Consider the following 21810-nt stretch of genomic DNA (forward strand, 5'->3'; position numbering starts at 1 on the left):
AATGTTTATTATATATTATTTGATAAAAGAATTTTCAAAACTAATTTTCAATAACTTGGTTTAATGATGTTGTCATCTGTAACACTACCAGTACTATCAGACAGTGAAGGTTCTGATTATATCTTGTCACACATATGCTTTACATACAAACGGAACATTTTTTGGCCTTTTTGTTGTGGAAATTGCTGAAAGCATCTTGTATTAAAGTGTTTTCACAAAATCAGTTAATGACTTTCTACTCTAAATGTCAAAAGATTATGTTGTGTACCACTTATAGATGGAGGCATGACCACATAAAAAGAGAAAACAAATCAGAGCTCGCAAAAAAAGATTTAGGTCTTCATTTTATTTCTAGAGTGGAACTGTAAAGATTTTGGATTGGCAGTCATTCTACTATAAAAACTAGATATCCATATGAAATTAATCATTCTATGCATGTACTGCTTCCCTCATGGTAATATGGACACTTTATTCAACAAATTACGTGATGCACTGGAAAGAGTATCAGCCTTCAAAACTAACATAATATGGAGAGACATGAATATCAACACAGGTGGACAGAGAGAAATTAGCAATATTTCCTAAACATTTTAAACATGTTTGGTGTAGTATAACTGGTAAACACCTCTGTTAGGGTAGAAAAAGTTCACCATCTGTCTTAGATCATATACTTATATGTATCAACAGGGAAAATCATGAAATATTTATAAAATACCTTGGCCTCTCTGATCATTTCTGTTAGATAATAAAACTAAAGACAGGCTTGGTAAAACCTGAAAAACTACAGGTCAGCAAAAGATTCTTCTCAGAACATAAAATAGATACTTTTCTTGAGAATTGCTAAGTCATGTCTGGAGTGAAATGTATATGGGAAACAATGTAGATGACAAGTTCCCTAAATTCTGCACATTGTTTAAATTAATTTTTGAGAAGATATTTCCCCACAACTTCAACAGCAGCAGCTAAGGAAATTATATGGATATGTGTGGGTATTAGAGAGTCCTTCAAGACACCTAAATTTCTCAATTCTTTAGAGAAACACTAAATTAATACACAGTTCAAAGAGTACTAACACAGGTGCAGAAAGATATACAGGAAGATACTGCTTGCTGAGAATAAATTGTTCAACCTCTAAATGATATACAATGCAGAAAATAAAAGCAAAGTAGTATGGGATCTCATAAAACAGAAATTCGAAGAGGAAAACACTTGTAGAATAATGTACAAATCAAAGATGGAGGGGGAGGGGGGCGGGGTGGCGGTAGAGAAATAGAAAAGCACAAGTAATTGACATATTTTGTAAATGACTATTTCTCTGGTATTACAGAGAAGGTACACCACCATCTTCCTAAAAAATATGTAGAACCCACAATGAATTACACAGCAAGCAAAAGACGTTTCCCATAACGGATCTCAAAGTCAGGAAGACATTATGGAAATTTAAAAAAAAAAAAAAAAAAGAAGTCAGCAGGCACAGATGAGGTTCTAGTCTCTGTTCTGAATGTGTACATAGACAGCATACAAACCCATTAAAGAAACATAATAAAATGAGTCCTTTATTTCAAGTATTTTTCAAGAGTACCTAAGGCACTGCATGGGTTGTGCCCTTACTAAAGAAAGGTGAGGTGGAGAGCATAGAAAACTAAGGACAGTTTCATTACTGTAAGCATTCTCAAAATTAATTAAATACTTCATGAAAGAGAGACTAAGTTACAGGAGTAAATACAACATTTTTAATTAATCACAGTTTGGTTTCCAAAGTGGGAGAAGTACAATATCAAGTACTACAGAGTTCATAAAAGTGGTACTAGAAGCTCTCGACAAGGATGGCTGTGTTACAGGCATATTCTTATACTTGTCCAGGGCTTTTGACACTGTTGACCATAAAATAATGCCAAACACGCTAGAAGCACTAGGTGTAACAGGAACAGCAAATGGGTTGTTCCATTATTACCTGGAAAACTGGATGCAAACGACAGAGATTGTACATGTGTCTGCTGATGATAATTTTGTAGTAAAACAATTGTCAGACAAGATACACACAAACACAGGTGTTGCGTAGCTTAGTGTATTAGGTCCAATTATGTTCTTAAAATGTATCAGTGACTTTCTAAACAGTATGAGACATGAGAAAGTTCTCTTTGCTGATGACAGCAACAATCACAGTCACTGATAACACACCAGACCTCCCATTACAGAAAGGAAATGAAACCCTGAAGGATGTCTAATGCTGTGCAGAATGTAATAAATTAACACTGAACATTTCTGTCATCAGTTTATAACAGCCTACGAACACTCAATTCTTAGCTATGGGATTATTTCGAGGGATGAAAAGCACATCACATGGACAGTTTTCAGACTGTAGAAAAGGACCATAAGAGTAATGTAACTAGAAGTATTAGTTGGCTTCATTGTACGTTGTACACCCACTGTAAGGAAAACACACACACACGTACTGAAGCTGGTATGTGTGGCATATGATGATGACGATGATGATGAGGATGAGGAATAGATTTGGGAGGAGGTGACAATACAGGAAAGGAGACTGTTGCATAGAGGGTGTGCATGCAGTGGGTTTCTTCCCACATTAAAATGATTACTAAAATACATTTGTTTAAAAAAGTAGCTCAAACATACTGTGTAAGTAATGTATAACTACACAATTAAAGATTACACAAGGGACTCCGAGTAGCGTTTAATAAGGAAAGGGTATAAGTACAACACCTTGTCACATTGCAACACATTAGCACAATTTAATGCTTTCACAAGAAAATCATGTGCCAAGATCTATAGTGCATGGTAGTAATGTCTTGTCATTCTCCTGGGCTCAAGGACAGATTAACCGTGGGAGAAAGAGGGTTTTGGGGGCAGGTCACGGTGGAAAGCTGATTCAACATTTTCAGATGGACTGAAGGGAGGGCATGATGATGAGCATGGGGCATAGTTGCATGTTTACAGGCCCAGAGTCAGTCTTTGAACTGACTGACTGGAGGGAGTGCAAAAGGGCATAGCGGCATATTCGTGGTCCAGAAGTAGCCAGCAGGTGTGATGAACTCTGTTTTATAATGTAAGTTATCAGATACAAACTATGTATGATCAAAAGAACAGTGTACAATAGGAATTAATCAAATGAGGCAGTGCAGTTGTTAAGACGACCTCATATTTGGGTTGATGGAGCTCACTCTTTCCTGTCATCCTGATTTAGGTTTTTCTAGATCAGTTCAGGCAGACAAATGGCCTTCAGACAAATGGTTCCTTCAGTAAGGTCTGTCCTATCCTCATAAAAACATAATTGCATATTCTGTGTGCATGTATATTTTGAGCTCTCTATTTTCACTGTGTTGTTATTGTGAATCCTCATTGTGAGATGATCCCTGGATGAATAAATAAATACAGTTTGAAAGTAGTATCTTGCTTCCTTTGAAACTACTATAACAATTAAGAATGAACTGGGGAGTAATCATGACAATGTACATGTACATTATAGAAAAGCAAAATTATAACACACCATTTGTCATGCTTTGTGCTGTACTTTGATTTTGACTGCAATGCCTTTGTCAAGTTTATCAATATGCCTATATAGCTTTAAACAGGTATATTCTATGTCTGTTCCAAAATTATTCTATCTGACTGTATTCAGGTAAGTCTTAATGTCTTTGTATTTTATTTTTTCATATTATCAAAAAGTACTCTATTCTTTGCGAATATTTTGGTTTCCTACACTAAATGCTGCTGTATGTATTAGTATTGGTTTTATTTCTTTTATCGTTAAAAAATCTGTGGGTGGTCATTACTGACTGAAATCAACAGTTGTAAAACAACATTTGTTATCTTAGACTGGAAATAAAGGGAAAAACTCAACCTTGTTTTGTAAGCCAATTTACAGACTGGAATTATTTGTAGTATAATATGCAGAAAGACAGTTGTTATGTGACTTTACACTTACTTTAATGAACAGGTTCTGTATGTTTGTAGCTCTGTCCACCAGAAATTGCTTGTAATCACTTAGACATTCTTCTCTTATCTTCAGCGCTTGCTGACGTGTCAAAGTTGGCGGATTCCCAATACGAGCCAAGTATGGAGCTAAATAGTCAGTTTCAGCCTCAACTTCCCTTATTTGTTTTTCAATTTTTTGTTGTTCCTGAAAACGATACATTTAGTCCATATATAGTCTGCATTATAAGTTGATAATTATATTACGAGGGTTGGAACTTAAATATTGGCAACTATTTATTCATAACCAATACAAAAGAGTTACATGTTTGGACCTGTTACTGTCCTTCAAAGTAGTCACCAGCATTGTGTAGAATCCGTTGCAAGTGATGTGGAAGGCATAGTATACCGTTAGCAGAGCCTGTTCTGTTGATGGTGCGAATGGAGCGGTCTACTGCCTGTCAAATCTCTGGAACAGTTCTGAATGGATTCCACGAAGTGGTTCCTTCAGCTTCGGAATCAAATCAAAGTCACAAGGACTTAAGTCCAGGGAGTATGGTAGATGGTACAGTACTTGCCAGTCCCGTCGACCGAAAAGAGCAGCCACAGCTTGTGCTGTATGCGCCCACGCATTGTCGTGCAAAATGATGGGTGGGTTGCACAGAAAGTGTCGCTGCTTCTTTCACATAGCTGGTCGCAGGTTATTCTCCAAAAATGAACAGTAATACTGTGCATTGGCGGTCTGCCATAGAGGAACATAATGCATTGGGATAACACCTTCACAGTCATACACAACAATCACCATAACTTTCACCATACTGGGGGTCTGACGCACTTTCGACTTTCGCTGCAACCCGTGATGATGCCATTCATTAGATTGGCATTTCAGTTTTGGCTCATACTATGTGGCCCATGTCTCATTCAGTGTTACAATACGGCATAAGAAAGCCTCTTCTTCGTGCTCATAGTGCTCCAAGTGCGTCTGAGCAGCATTGTAACGCATCCATTTTTGCATTTCTGTCGAGTCATGTGGAACCCATCGTGATGCAATTTTTCGCGTGCCCAGGCGTTCCTTCAGGATGCGAAGCACAATCGTATGAGCTAATCCGGTTCATGAGCGAGCTCACAAATTGTATGGCATCGATCACTGTCCACTAACGCGGCAACAACATGCACTTCTTCTTCAGAGATGCTACGATGACCTGCGTGATGCATGTCTGCCACAGTTTGCTGATCTTCATTGAAGGCTTTTACTCAACATGCCACTGTTCTGTATGGCAATGCCTTTTCCCCACACACCTCTTGAAGACCTTGATGACACTGTCTTGCTGTATGACCTCTGGCACATTCAAAATTGATCTAACTCTGTTGTTCCAGTTTCGAAAACATAGTGACACCATTACATTAGACTGCTCACTCACAAGTGATTTTGTTTCCCTCAATTGTGAGCATCATGCCGATGATGTGGGACGGGCAAGTCCATTTGCTCGGAGGTAAGGTAGATATGTCAACAATATCAGCAACAATACTCTATGCCATTGCACAGTGTCTCCACAGCAGTATTGCCACTATTAAGTTCCAACCTACATATAAATTATTTTTAATTAAAATTTTAAGGTAATATGCCTCACAAATTAACCTATCAGATGCTTCAGTTTAAAATATATAAACAAGATTCTGATTTTCTAACATCTAATTGTATAAAAAAAATTACCTTCTCTTTCATGGCCAGCTTTGCTTCCACATTTCTTTCCCTGTCAAATATAGATGTAAGTAGCTTTGGTGTCCGTGTTTCGAGGTCTCTCGTCCTGAGAATATCATCAACCTGATGAGACAATAACAATTATGACAGTGTTAGGCTCCAGAAAAATGTAGTTGTTGCTCTTGTATGACACAAGAAGGGATATTTTGTAGGAAAATTAAAGCAGAATATAAATACTTTAATACTAAAGGAGACCAATCAACAAAAACCAAAAGCATTGAGTCATCAAGAGGACCACGCAAAAAAGAAAGAAAACTCCTCTCTCTCTCCACCTCTGCCCCAGGGCATGCCATATTGGCTTCCTGCGCAGATGGTGAAACAGTGTGACATCTTTAGAAATGTCAGAAGTGAAAACACTACATGCGCATTGTTAATCCAAACCAGTTCCCAAATCCCTCTGTTAAAATAAATAGAACACAGTTTCTTATTACCTACTCTTGTTGCTATCCATTTTGTAGCACTTCTAATGTTCTGACGACTTAAAGCGTGAATGTGAGTCTGGGTTATACTGATTTATTTCCCCAAACCACATTCCATTTCTGTACGAGATGACTTACTTGGGGTTTGCAGCCACTCTTCTTTACTAGATAGTCAGCTGCTGGAAACTCTCTTGACTTCTTCTCCGTCGAATAATGCTAGGTACAGGAACTTCCAAGCCTCATTCTACTCGTGAAATTAGTGGCCACATGAACTTTACTTTTCGTCAATCAATGGTGTATTTGTCTTTCAAGCAAAATAAAAAATTCTCACTTTCAACAAAATATGTAACTTCCAGTAAGTCTCTCGTACAGTTGTATGTTAGAAACAAATTGTATTACATTCAAAAGAAAGTCTGTTTAGACACCATGACTTTAAGAAAAAGAATATTAAAAACATCTTGCCTCTAACAAGGCTGAGTCAAGTGTCTACAAGTGTACTTTTTCAACTGTTCATGTTTCACTTAACAATAGTCAATGACACAATACGTACAGAGCTGCATATAGATTTCATGGTTCTTCCTTACACACTCACTAACACATCTATGGATTGTCCGACAGGTACTTGTCGGTGCTGACTGTCTTCACTTCTGTTGTGGTAGCCTATTTGTAGCCCGTGGACGGCTTCTGATTAGTTGGCTTATGATTGGCCAGCGATTACGTACTGCTGTCGCAGACGATGTCACTGTGTGCACTGGTGGTGCCACCGCTTCCGTTGGAACGTAAACCTTGGAAGGAACGTCTCTGCTACTTCTCTGCATCAAGCGCTCATTTCCATGCACAGCTCAGATGGTATCCGCTATCGCGGTTAAAGTTATTTTGGCTCATTCTTATTTCAACAGCCTCCTTAATAACAGAATCCCAGTACGTGGAGGCATGGAACAGAATTTTTGTTTCATCAAACAAAATTTTATGTTTGTTCGTGAGGTTACGCTCCGCAATTGCCGATTTCTCCAGTTCTCTATTTTTAATATGGTGTTAGTGTTCTGCAAAGTGGTCGGAAACAGTACAAATCGTCTGACCTATATAATTGCTTCCAGACTCACAGGGTACCTTATAAACTCCAGGGACCCTGAGGCCGAGATTGTCCTTAACAGAGCACATCGTCTCCTTAATTTTCTTAGGACGACGAAAAATTGATCTTATACCTCGTCTACGCAGGACTCTTCCTATTAATCTGGAAATCATGCCACAAAAAGGAAGAACAGCAATCGGTGTTTCATCCTGTGAGCGTGCAGCATTTTCACATTTCCTTTTTTTTGGAAAAAGCTGCCTTTATATCACGTGCACCATAGCCATTCTTTCGGAACACGTACTTCAGATAATTAATCTCGGACTTTAAGTGGTCCTCGTCAGAAATAGTTTTTGCTCTATAGACCAACGTGTTTAAAACGGTTCTCTTCTGAGCAGGATGATGGAAACTCTGTGCATTCAGGTATAAATCAGTATGTGTTGGCTTACAGTATACAGAGTGGCCAAGACGCCCGTCCACCTGTCGTTGTACTAAAACGTCTAAGAAAGGTAGTCCCCCTTCCTTCTCCATCTCGACAGTGAACTGGATGTTTGAATGTATGCTGTTCATGTGTTCCATGAATTGTTCGAGAGTTTCTGCGCCGTGTGGCCAAGTGTATTGTCAAAGTAACAATAAAATAAGGATGGATGGAGGGGAGCCGAATTTAATGCACGTTCTTCAAAATTCTCCATAAAAAAGTTAGCCAGTGATGGAGACAATGGAGAGCCCATCGCCATACCGTCCGTCATTTCATAAAATTTGTTACCAGACAAGAAGTAGGTGGTCGTCATCACGTGCCGGAACAACTGTATAGCTTCAGGAGGAAAAAGATCTGCCAGCATTTTCAAAGTGTCCTCCACAGGAACTTTTGTGAACAGCGACACCACATCCAGGCTGACTAAAATGTCATTTGGACCAATTCTAATCTGTTTGATTTTATCAATTAACATCTGGGAGTTTTTGATGTGATGTTCACATCGGCCGGCTATAGGAGTCATCAACTTTGTTAGGTATTTGGCCAGTTTATAAGTAGGAGAACCAACTGCACTGACAACTGGTCTCACAGGAACATTATCCTTGTGGATCTTCGGTAGTCCATACAACCTGGGCAGTCTAGGAGCTTGGACTCTGAGATTTTTTGTAACATCGTCTGGCAGCCCGGAATTCTTCAGTAACTTCATTGTTTTTCTGCAGTATGTCAAAGTTGGGTCCCATTTAAGACATTTACACTTACTGTCCTCCAACAGTGGTGTCATTTTACTATGATTATCAGTAGTATTAAGGGCCACGGTGGCATTTCCTTTGTCAGCTGGTAATATGACAAGATCTTCATCTTTCCGAAGTAAACGGAGCCCCTCCCTCTCCTCTCTACTGATATTAGATCTGGGAGGCTTAGCTGAGGCCAAAAAGTGACTGGTAACGAGTCTCACTTCGTCAGCATCGTCTTGTGCAAGATGCCGCACCGCCTGTTCCACTCCACTGATAAGATCCATGATGGTTATAGTAGGTGGTGTAGGAGCAAAATTCAAACCTTTATTAAGGGCCGAGATGGCTCCTTCATCCAGGTTCTTGCCCGACAGGATGATGACAGTGCGTGCTATTTCGTACGATGACTTCGATCTTTGCACAGCTGCAAGATGCTTAAATTTCTTTACTTGTCTAGTCGATGTATTGCTAAAATGAGCTCTTTGATGAGCAGCCGTCATCATTTCGACCCACTCCCAGTCAAATGGCAAGAGAACTGTAGATAACAAAAGATGGCAACTATATAAACTTCATGCATTAAGATCCAGTTCATACCTTGTGTGTCGTAACCTATCCCTGATGATTGCCCGGCTTGTCTTCAGTAATGCATTCTACAATCCAACCGACTTGATATGGTATTTAACCACAGAAAACGTAAGCACAATCTCCTTATTGTGACAGCATTGCAGAAATGCCAAATTACTCTGCAACTGTGCATATTTAACGTGCAGCTTCTCCAGTTGACGAACCTGGCATGCGATGTCCTCCCCGTAGAGGAAAGTAATATGGGAACAAAGTTTTTCGCGATGGCACATATATGTAAAACATTCTCGGTATTCTTCCCACGTCATATCTGGACAAAATCTCGAGCTTTCGACGATTACCTCCATTGTCATCGTCAGGAGGTGACTGTCTTCACTTCTGCTGTGGTAGCCTATTTATAGCCTGTGGAAGGCTTCTGATTGGTCAGCTTATGATTGGCTGGCGATTACGTACTGCTGTCGCAGACAATGTCACTGTGTGTGCTGGTGGTGCCACTACTTCTGTTGGAACGTAAACCTTGGAAGGAATGTCTCTGCTGCTTCTCTGCATCAAGCGCTCATTTCCTTGCACAGCTCAAATGGTATCTGCTATCACAGTTAAAGTTATTTTGGCTCATTCTTATTTCCATAGCCTCCTTAATAACAGAATCCCTGTACGTGGAGGCATGGGACAGAATTTTTTTTTCAAGAAACAAAATTATATGTTTGATCGTGAGGCTGTGCTCCGCAATTGCCGATTTCTCCAGTTCTCTATTTTTAAAATAGTTTTGGTGTTCTGCACAGCGGTCAGAAACAGTACGAATCATCTGACCTGTATAATTACTTTCACACTCACAGGGTATATTATAAACTCCAGGGCCCCAGAGGCCGAGCATGTCCTTAACAGGGCGCATCATCTGCTTAACTTTCTTAGCAGGACGAAAAATTGGTCTTATACCTCGTCTACACAGGACTCTTCCTATTTTTCTGGAAATTCTGCCACAAAAAGGAAGAACAGCAATCGGTGTTTCATCCTGTGAGTGTGCAGCATTTTCACGTTTCCTTTTTTTTGGAGAAAGCTGCCTTTATATCACGTGCACCATGTCTAAAACGGGACCCAACTTTGATGTACAGCAGAAAAACCATGAAGTTACTGAAGAATTCCGGACTGCCAGACGATGTTACAAAACTTCTCAGAGTCAGCTCCTAGACCGCCAGGTTGTACGGACTACCGAAGATCCACAAGGATAATGTTCCTGTGAGACCAGTTGTCAGTGCAGTTGGTTCTCCTACTTATAAACTGGCCAAATACCTAACAAAGTTGATGACTCCTATAGCCGGCCGATGTGAACATCACATCAAAAACTCCCAGATGTTAATTGATAAAATCAAACAGATTAGAATTGGTCCAAATGACATTTTAGTCAGCCTGGATGTGGTGTCGCTGTTCACAAAAGTTCCTGTGGAGGACACTTTGAAAATGCTGGCAGATCTTTTTCCTCCTGAAGCTATACAGTTGTTCCGGCACGTGATGACGACCACCTACTTCTTGTCTGGTAACAAATTTTATGAAATGACGGACGGTATGGCGATGGGCTCTCCATTGTCTCCATCACTGGCTAACTTTTTTATGGAGAATTTTGAAGAACGTGCATTAAATTCGGCTCCCCTCCATCCATCCTTATTTTATTGTTACTTTGACAATACACTTGGCCACACGGCACAGAAACTCTCGAACAATTCATGGAACACATGAACAGCATACATTCAAACATCCAGTTCACTGTCGAGATGGAGAAGGAAGGGAGACTACCTTTCTTAGACGTTTTAGTACAACGACAGGTGGACGGGCGTCTTGGCCACTCTGTATACTGTAAGCCAACACATACTGATTTATACCTGAATGCACAGAGTTTCCATCATCCTGCTCAGAAGAGAACCGTTTTAAACACGTTGGTCTATAGAGCAAAAACTATTTCTGACGAGGACCACTTAAAGTCCGAGATTAATTATCTGAAGTACGTGTTCCGAAAGAATGGCTATGGTGCACGTGATATAAAGGCAGCTTTTTCCAAAAAAAAGGAAATGTGAAAATGCTGCACGCTCACAGGATGAAACACCGATTGCTGTTCTTCCTTTTTGTGGCATGATTTCCAGAATAATAGGAAGAGTCCTGCGTAGACGAGGTATGAGACCAATTTTTCGTCCTCCTGAGAAAATTAAGGAGATGACGCGCTCTGTTAAGGACAATCTCGGCCTCAGGGTCTCAGAAGTTTATAATATACCCTGTGAGTGTGGAAGTAATTATATAGGTCAGACGATTCGTACCGTTTCCAACCGCTGTGCAGAACACTAACGCTATATTAAAAATAGAGAACTGGAGAAATCGGCAATTGCGGAGCGTAGCCTCACGAACAAACATCAAATTTTGTTTGATGAAACAAAAATTCTGTCCCATGCCTCCACATACTGGGATTCTATTATTAAGGAGGCTGTTGAAATAAGAATGAGCCAAAATAACTTTAACCGCGATAGCAGATACCATCTGAGATGTGCACGGAAATGAGCGCTTGATGCAGAGAAGCAGCAGAGACGTTCCTTCCAAGGTTTACGTTCCAACAGAAGTGGTGGCACCACCAGTGCACACAGTGACATCGTCTGCGACAGCAGCACGTAATCGCCGACCAACCAGAAGCCGTCCACAGGCTATAAATAGGCTACTACAGCAGAAGTGAAGACAGTCAGCTCCTGACGATGACGATGGAGGTAATCGTCAAAAGCTCAAGATTTTTTCCAAAACTGACGCAGCAAGAATACTGAGAATGTTTTACATATAAGTGCCGTTGCGAAAAACTTCGTTCCCATAGAATATCGTGTGTTCGAGACACTATAAGGCTGAGCAGTTCTAGAATTTACATCTCTCCCCCCCCCCCCCCCCCTCCACCCCCCTCAGACTGAACACGTGATATTTTGTACATAATCATTATGCAAGTAATATCACTCATAATAACAGTTCACATCTTAACAGTATACATTTTTTACATATGTTTACATACTTATCTCTCCTTTCCATAATAATTCTCTGTCCTCTGTTGCACAATGTTTCACTTATTGTCTCTCTACTCTCTTCTTATTTTACTTTGTTATTAAGACATGAGCATTTACTCATGGTTTTAGTCAGCTTCATAATATTTAGGAATTGTGAGGACGCTTTTTCTTTTCTTTATTTCCTTCTTCAGTTGTAAACTTCAGGTGTTTATGACACATGAGTAATCTATTTTCTGTTTTTATCTTTTTGTACTACATTTTTCCTAGTATGTACTATTTTCATTAGTTGTAGCTTGGAGGAACTCTGTTCAAAATGAAAGTGTTCTTTTGACACTCATTTACTTCCACGAAACATAATAATGCTAGTCATTCATAGAATTTACACTTTTTAGAATAATTCCTATAAAATTTGTGACTTTTGTCACGATACTGTCCCCTTCTCCTAGGATCAGCACCTATTCCTTGCTTGTGGGTTGACCTTATGAGAGCTCTTCCTCTTTCCATTCTGGTAGGTACACCCCTTACAAAACATCTCTATTTTTAGGCCACGGATCATCCTATCTCCATGTAGGTACGTCTGCCCTTTATACTTAGTGAACGCCAGGTACACCCCCCTTATCCTTTCTGAGTAGGCCTCATGGTTCATTACACTAATATACATTTCTATGGCTGCACGGGATTAGCGGAGTGGTCTAAGGTGCTGCAGTCCTACACTGTGCGGCTGGTCTCGGCGGAGGTTCGAGTCCTCCCTTGGGAATGGGTGTGTGTGTTTGTCCTTAGGACAATTTAGGTTAAGAAGTATGTAAGCTTAGGGACTGATGACCTTAGCAGTTAAGTCCCATAAGATTTAACACACATTTCTATGTATACGATAATTAAGTATCTTCTGGTAAAGATGTAAATCTATCTTAAACTTCGCATTCATTCTTTAATATATCATTCACTCCCTAGAGTCCTCCTCTACTTATCAACTTCTAAACTTTCAATAGATGTTATGTCTATGTATACTACTTACATCGCACTATTCTTCAGTTCATCAGAGTATTTATTGCACTGACGTTGCTCACACCTTTTTCTTATTTATCCATTACTCATTACTATTTTATAGTTGTTCGTTATGTATGGGCACCTCTCCTTATGTATATTCAATGTAGAACCATCATAGCTCCCCATATACGTGCGCATAATATCCTATGTACACACCTTTCCCCCTACAACACCTGGCGGTTCTCACATCGTGACGGGCTTTGTCTTATTTAATTTAATGTTTGCGTAGAAGTGTATATTTGTGTATATATGGATGTGTGTTCATGTAGTCTGATTCTTTGGCCTTCTTATCTAAAAATAAGATGTATGTTATTAGTAACCATGGAAATAAGGAAGGACTTCAGCGATAGAAGTTTATGATTACGGAAAGAGGGAAAAGATAGACAGGTCATCAAGATGAGAAGTAAGAAAGGAAAAAATAGATGTGGTTGCTAGGATCAAAGAAGAGAAAGAAGATAGCCCCAAAGACAGGAAACCCTTCCCACCCCTCTTCCCTGGGATCCCTGTCTCTCAGGTACTTGAGTGAGATGCCGGAGGAGGTTTGGTGTTAAATTGTCTCCTACAGAACAGACTTGTCCCACCTTCACCCTTTGAGGTCCCGAAGGAAATCCTAACAACCCTATGGAAACGGCAAATGAAGAAGAATCAGGCACACTTGTTTGTGATGGTTGTTTGAAAGGTGTGAGGTGTGTTTTGTGTGAAACATGATTTATCTGTTCTTGTAAATAGAGCTTTTAGCTACAATACCCACCCCTTTCAAAATTTATACAAACACTCTCATCACACGCCAGGTACACAAAAGATACAAAAGACACAAAATACTCTATACAAAATAGAAAAGCTATACACTACGGTATAACAGTTGTTCAGCTAGTCACATCATATTATATTTTCCACAAACATAATCCTCTATTCAATTTATTTTGTCTAGATATCACTTTTTTTCTGTGATTCTCTTAAGTCAGTCTCTATATTATGGTCATATCCAGTTTTTTAATTAGATACAGGATAGTTCTAGACCTTAAAGGAATTTGGAGCAGGAAACTATTTGGGAAAAACACCGAAAACAACTCGGGATCTGACAGTCGTCACTTCACCTGCTAACTCAGAATGTCAACGACCCCGGGGGATAGATGACTCTGCCCGGGTCCCATGGATCTGATATTAAGTTTTCTTGTGCACTGGCAGACCAGTAATTTTCTTTAAATTTCTTTTGAAAGTCTCCCCAAGAGGACAATATTTACTGTTCCCCATTCTGAGGCCTCCCCTAAAAGGTACTCAATCTTCTTGGAATCTTCCCATTTTTTTGGTAAAGCTTGGTTAAATGTTTTTAAGAAATGGGTCGGATGTACATCTCCATTCGGCTTAAATTTAGAGAATCGCCTAGTTAACCCTAAATTAGCTCCCCATTGTAAATCAGTCATCGCTTCACTAGTTAATACAACATTAGGTGAAGATACCCTTTTTTCCACTTTATCTTGGATAAGCTTAATTTCTTTCCACAGGTAAGATCTCCAAATTGTTCCTCCAAACTAATTACATTTATAATATCTGAGTTAGTGTGTGTGTGTGTGTGTGTGTGTGTGTGTGTGTTGGGGCTTATGGGCGCTCAACATCGAGGTCATCCGCGCCCTGAGTTAGTTATTTGCTCTTTGAAATTTCTTTCTATATTATGTATCCGTGTATTGACTCCTGTAATTTGCGACTGAATGGTATTAACTCGTTCTGCTTATCTACACTCTCCTGCAAAGTATACAACCCATGTCTTACATCATTATACTTAATATTGTGCACATTTTCAAAAGATCCAAACTTTTCAGTAAGTTCAGATTCTACATTATTACATTTGTTCTCAATTTTAAGTTCTAACCTGTTCGATAACACTTTAAAAGTCTCATTCTGTTTCTGACTAAGGTCCGTAATCATATGATTTATATGAGTGGTTAAAGAATTTGTCAACTCACTCTTTAAATCTATTTTTAAATTCTCTACTTTAGTACTTATAGCGTCAAATTCAGTCTTCAAAGTAACCATGCCTTCACATAGATTACTAAATTCTTTACTTTGAGAGTCGACTTCGGCATTTAACAAATCTAGTTCTTTACTCAGAGTAGCATTCTGAGCATTTAAAGCTTCACTCTGGGTATTTAAGTGACTTAGTCACACTTTGAGCATTTAACTGAGAATTTACTGAACTTAGAGTCACACTCTGAGCTTTGATTAAATTTACCAACTCAGCCCAGACAGGCATTTCTTTGCTAATTTTCATGGCCATAGCTGGGTCTTGAGTTTCCCAACCTGTTGTATATTCTCCATACTCTTGTATGCTTTAGCTCTTGTAAGCATTTCAAACTAACTTTAAATATGATAACTACACGAATAAAGATCACTCAACAGTATCTCGAACCGCTTCGTTCTAAGGTACTGAAGTTTTGTCTCACACTCACCCGGCACAGAATTCTCGTAGCGTAGGTGAGCGGATGTGGAGGCAGGTCAGCACCGGTGAACAGCAGCTGGTGCTGGCGGCAGTGGATGCACATTGGTTTCTGCGTCTTGTGTCCCGGTGGTGTGTGGGAGAGCTGTATACTCCCTGCACTGGATCTTCTTGGTTGAAGCGTTCTAAGCATATTTCTTCTTTGTCAAATATGTCGAAATCTTCTTTGCTGTTTTATCGTTGTGCATTTTATATGCCTTCACCATTTTTCATTCAAATTTTGATCCATTAGATACTTGAACACATGCCAATGTCTCAGAGTAAATTCCTTGTCGTATTATGTTTGGTTGTTATGGCAACACACAACAGCTTCTTTTCTCATTATTGACTGAAAATTCCTGTTTTTTCGGTCCTTTCACACAGGTCCTCATGTTCTAATCTTCTGGCGACTTAAAATGTGAGTGTGAATCTGGGTTATACTGATTTATTTCCCCAAACTACATTCAACTTCTTTACCAGATAACTTACTTGGGGTTTGCAGCCACTCTTCTTTAATGGATAGGCAACTGCTGGAAACTCTCTTCACTTCTTCTCCGTCAAATAACGCTGGGTACAGGAAGTTCCAAGCCTCTTTCTACTCGTGAATTTAGTAGTCATACAAACTTTACTTATTGTCAATCAATGATGTATTTGACTTTCAAGCACAATAAAAAATTCTCACTTTCAACAAAATATGTAACTTCCAGCAAGTCTCTCGTACAGTCATATGTTAGAAACAAGTTGTTTTACATTCAAAAGAAAGTCTGCTTGGACACCATGACTTTCAGAAAAAGAGTATGAAAATACAGCTTGGCTCTAACAAGGCTAAGTCAATAGTCTACAAGAGTATTTTTTTAAACTGTTCCTGTTATAATTAACAATAGTCAATGACACCATAAGCACAGACCTACATATAGTTTCCATGGTTCTTCCTTACACACTCACTAACATATCTATGGATTGTCCGACAGATACTTGTCGGTGCCATTTGAGCGCCGCGTCTACTTTCTTCCCACGACTGATTTTAAATCTGCACGCACAAACATGTGACGTGCAGTAGGTAGGATTTTACCATCCCACACTCGTATCTAGAATATCCTGTGTTCGAGACTACACACTATGAGCAAAAGCAAAAATAACTGTGATATTGCTGAATGCAAAAATGCTTCACCTAAAACTGTGGATGTCATCTATCATTCATTTCCAAAAAATAGAGAGCTACAGCACAAATGAGTGTCATATTTTAAGAGAGCTGACTTAGTTTTTTCTTGCCAGTTAACACTTCAGAAATGGACCAGATAATTCAAGAGCAGACCTGGAATTCTGAAAGAAGTCCTGAATCTTATGGAATCTAGGAGAGAAACATACAAATCTCGATAAAAACAGAAGTCCTATATTTTGACAGGATGAATATATATGGTTGCATGTGCTATGACTCATCAGATGATGTAATTTTAGGACCGAACAAAAACATTATGGTGGTCATGGTTCATGGTTTTTTGTCATCATTGAAACAGCCTGCATATTTTGACTTCAACAGTGCCATGACTAGTTAGTTACTCCTGATCACAGTAAAGGAGTTGGAAGCAGATGGAACTTGAACTGCAGCACTAATTTGTAATATGGGATGCAAGAACTTAAAGAGCTTGACAGAACTTAAAATTTCCACAACAAACTCTATCGATCCAGGGAGAAGAGTATCGATTTTCTTTGACGTCCCCCATTTCCTTAAATTGCTTAGAAACCATGTTTTAGATGATGGCATTACTCAGCACAGCATCACAGTCTTGAAAAAGAAGCTTTTTGGAAACATGTTAGAAATGCAGAGCAGGGATTTAAGCATCATGCTTCACTTTACAGAGGCTCATGTAGAAACAAAAGGATGAGCTCGGTGGAATGTATGAATGGCAGCAGAGTTCTTTCCACAGCATTGTGCCTGAGCTGTTAAATACCTGCTAAACAAAGAACAGGAAGGAAATTTAATTGAACTGATCAATGACACCTTTGACATTTCAAGCTCAAGGGTTCCTTACTATGACAAAGCACCACTTTGAAGTGAAAATAGCCTTAATTTTCAAAGACAGTAGAATATTCTAAAACATTTCCTTGACGTTTCTTCTGATATGTGTTGTGGAAGAAACCTGTATGAGAGCTTCATACAGCCTGACTTCCAGTCGAAACAAAGGCTGTTTAAAGAACTTTTTTTTTTTTAATTCATAGTCTGGGCACATTTTACAATAACCCAGCACCATTCAAACTGAAAAATAGAATGTGGCTTCTAATAGTGACTGGAAATATGGAAGACATCTCCTTTTCAGCAAATACACCAACTACAAAGAGTACAAATGAGATGCTGTCACATGTTGCTCCAACAGGAGGAACTGGACGTGACTTCATGAAGTTCATCACAAGAGAGTTGTTTATTAACATAAATGGAAATATGACAGCTGATTTGTATTGCACTAGTTTCAGAGAACAAGAAGTTGATCTGTTGCAGTTTCCTATTGTGAACCAGCAACTAGTGATGAGTGTGAATCCAAAGATGCATTGAAATATCTTGAGAGTTACACAGCCCTTAAACGCAAGCACATTGACAGTTACTTCGGTTCAGTCTCAGAGAAACTTCTTACAACTTACATTAATCATTTAGATCATCTTTATATGAGATTTTCCATTAATCATTTAAACTTCTTACAAATTCAGATTATATCATTGATAATGACTGGACCTCTGTAATCTCCAGAAGTGGGCTCACTTCTCTTTCAACTGACCAGTTCAATACAATTAAAGAGTTTGAAGTGGTATTGTGCAGTTTTCACAGCAACATGTAACTAAGTGTGATGGAGTTATGCAAAAGTTAATTTCAACAATAACCTCAAAGTTTCTCCAAATGCATAGTTTCTGTCTACATAAAGACAAGAATGTTCATTAGAAGGCATCTGAGGACAAAGCTAAAACAAAACATATAAAAATCCTTGCCACAAATAAAAACCTTCAATACGTTGTGTCATCATCTTCCTGCACACTGGGACGAGCACAGAGGCATCGCACAAGTGTGGCACCATCACCGATAGATGGTGGCAACTTTGATTCTCAGTGACTGGCAGATACTGAGACTATGAGAAACACCAGGAAGGGAGGAGGTAAACTGATGGATTGGCATGCATGGTGGCTGGGAAAACTCAGGTCGCGGTAGTCATTTGCGAAAGGTGTGGAAGGGGTACTGGCTGTGGCTCAACTGCGAGATCACCAGAGACATTAAGTAACCTAAATTCAATAAAAACAGATCCAGAGCAGTTACCAAAAAATCAGTTACATTGTTACAAAGGGAAAAATAAGATGAGTGCTTGGTTGAAAACACACACTCAATCAAGAAAGTAGTTTTTAAGTTATTCAGTGTCAGAGATTTTATAATTAAAACAAACTTTGAAAATTAATAATATATAAAAACAAAGATGAGGTGACTTACCGAACAAAAGCGCTGGCAGGTCGATAGACACACAAACAAACACAAACATACACACAAAATTCAAGCTTTCGCAACTAACTGTTGCCTCATCAGGAAAGAGGGAAGGAGAGGGGAAGACGAAAGGAAGTGGGTTTTAAGGGAGAGGGTAAGGAGTCATTCCAATCCCGGGAGCGGAAAGACTTACCTTAGGGGGAAAAAAGGACAGGTATACACTCGCACACACGCACATATCCATCCACACATACAGACACAAGCAGACATATTTAAAGACAAAGAGTTTGGGCAGAGATGTCAGTCGAGGCAGAAGTGTAGAGGCAAAGAAGTTGTTGAAAGACAGGTGAGGTATGAGTGGCGGCAACTTGAAATTAGCGGAGATTGAGGCCTGGCGGATGACGAGAAGAGAGGATATACTGAAGGGCAAGTTCCCATCTCCGGAGTTCGGATAGGTTGGTGTTGGTGGGAAGTATCCAGATAACCCGGACGGTGTAACACTGTGCCAAGATGTGCTGGCTGTGCACCAAGGCATGTTTAGCCACAGGGTGATCCTCATTACCAACAAACACTGTCTGCCTGTGTCCATTCATGCGAATGGACAGTTTGTTGCTGGTCATTCCCACATAGAATGCATCACAGTGTAGGCAGGTCAGTTGGTAAATCACGTGGGTGCTTTCACACGTGGCTCTGCCTCTGATCGTGTACACCTTCCGGGTTACAGGACTGGAGTAGGTGGTGGTGGGAGGGTGCATGGGACAGGTTTTGCATCGGGGGCGGTTACAAGGATAGGAGCCAGAGGGTAGGGAAGGTGGTTTGGGGATTTCATAGGGATGAACTAACAGGTTACGAAGGTTAGGTGGACGACGGAAAGACACTCTTGGTGGAGTGGGGAGGATTTCATGAAGGATGGATCTCATTTCAGGGCAGGATTTGAGGAAGTCGTATCCCTGCTGGAGAGCCACATTCAGAGTCTGGTCCAGTCCCGGAAAGTATCCTGTCACAAGTGGGGCACTTTTGTGGTTCTTCTGTGGGGGATTCTGGGTTTGAGGGGACGAGGAAGTGGCTCTGGTTATTTGCTTCTGTACCAGGTCGGGAGGGTAGTTGCGGGATGCGAAAGCTGTTTTCAGGTTGTTGGTGTAATGATTCAGGGATTCCGGGCTGGAGCAGATTCGTTTGAAAATTAATATCTGCACAAGGCCTTGATGATTTTCAGAAACCAAGTGTCCACTGACAGGGCTCATGGAGTTTTATCAGAACATAATAGTAGACTATTTTTAAATGTTATGTATAGTTTATTTTACACGAAAGAACACATAAAAATGAGAATTTTCATGAAAATAATTAATAAAGCATGAAAGTAGCAGCAGCATACCAAAGTATACTTAGACATATATGTATAAACATATTTAGTTTTATTTGTTTTTATATATTAACAACAAAACAACTTAATGTAGCATTTATGCCAGCAAAACACCAGCTATTTGACACACTAATTAGTTTGGCAGAAAACCAAGGACAGCAGTGGTAAGCCGACGAAAGTTATACGCCACTTGATGTATCATACATATGTATAGTATAAAATTAGTAGTTTTAAGTATGTACCGGAAGATGGAAGTGTGTGAACTTCACTCATAACTATGTGAGTGATTAAATAGCTGACAGCCATCTTGCATGGGATCATTCTCTGAGCCAGAACTGTCAATATGTATGTATGAGTAACAAGTGAGTCATACTGTGGTTGTGCCTGGAAAAGTTATAGTGTTAATTCATGAACTTGTGTTTCTTCATGTGTGTTGGAAGCAAATACGTTGAAATATTTTAGCAAGTGAGCTAGCATGTGAACTTAGAATAATTCACATTCGGTGAACAGGAGAGAATTCTGAAGTGTTTCCTTGATTAATTTTGAGAGTGGTTTGAACTTTTGGCTTTTTTCTGTGGTTAGCTAATGTGGAACTTTAATTTTAAAACATAAGATGAATGAACTTTGTAATGTTTCTGAGATCTTACCTGAATTTATGCATTAATTCACACGAGATTCTGCTCTGACTTTCATTAAGCTCTTGCAGTGCCATTACTTTGATTCAGTGTTCCACAGTTATTAATTTAATATTGTGATAAAGGGACAGCAATAAACTCAATTAGTTAAAAATCAAAAGTACCATGAGCTATGAACATTTTTTCTGCATAATCTTGCCTGATATTTATTTATTGAACATTTATGATGAGTTTTCAGGGATAATTGTGACAAATGCATTAGCTTTGGCACATAGAGAGTAGTGTAGCCAAATCATAAAAACCAACCGTGCATTCTGAAACTGAGGAATGGTGTTTTGGGTTGGTTGGGTTGTCTGGGGGAGGAGACCAGACAGCGAGGTCATCGGTCTCATCAGATTAGGGAAGGACGGGGAAGGAAGTCGGCCGTGCCCTTTCAAAGGAACCATCCTGGCATTTGCCTGGAGCAATTTAGGGAAATCATGGAAGACCTAAATCAGGAAGGCCGGACGCGGGATTGAACCGTCGTCCTCCAGAATGCGAGTCCAGTGAGGTGTTTTGATTATTTCAAATTATAATTCATGCACTTGCACATGGGGGCTCAAGAGCTAAATGAACAAACATTGTGTAGAAGCATTATTTTCTTATTATTCATATCACAGCAAACCTTTGTTCTACCACATAGGAACCAGCTGGTTACATGCCATCCTATACCCCATTCTTGTTTCACTTTTGTGTTCCAGTCAGAATTTCACTCCACATACATATGAGTATAGCTGAACAATAGCAGGGTTCTATTAAAAGCATCACACTGTAACACTGTGGGTTCTGGATTTTA

At 39.5% G+C, this 21810-nt stretch overlaps 1 protein-coding gene across 1 annotated transcript in view; it reads right to left on the minus strand.

Annotated features, from left to right (window-relative positions):
- The window catches only part of LOC124795570 (dynein regulatory complex subunit 7), a 319826-nt gene that overhangs the window by 18488 nt on the left and 279528 nt on the right, over positions 1-21810 (minus strand). Inside the window, exons 10-11 of the mRNA XM_047259642.1 lie at positions 5648-5758; positions 3947-4141 (exon numbers count right to left, since the gene is read on the minus strand). Of these exons, the coding sequence (XP_047115598.1) occupies positions 3947-4141; positions 5648-5758 (306 nt within the window). The remainder of the gene's footprint in view (positions 1-3946; positions 4142-5647; positions 5759-21810) is intronic.

The sequence above is a fragment of the Schistocerca piceifrons genome, chromosome 4 (genome assembly GCF_021461385.2).
Source record: "Schistocerca piceifrons isolate TAMUIC-IGC-003096 chromosome 4, iqSchPice1.1, whole genome shotgun sequence".
Classification (NCBI taxonomy): domain Eukaryota; kingdom Metazoa; phylum Arthropoda; class Insecta; order Orthoptera; family Acrididae; genus Schistocerca; species Schistocerca piceifrons.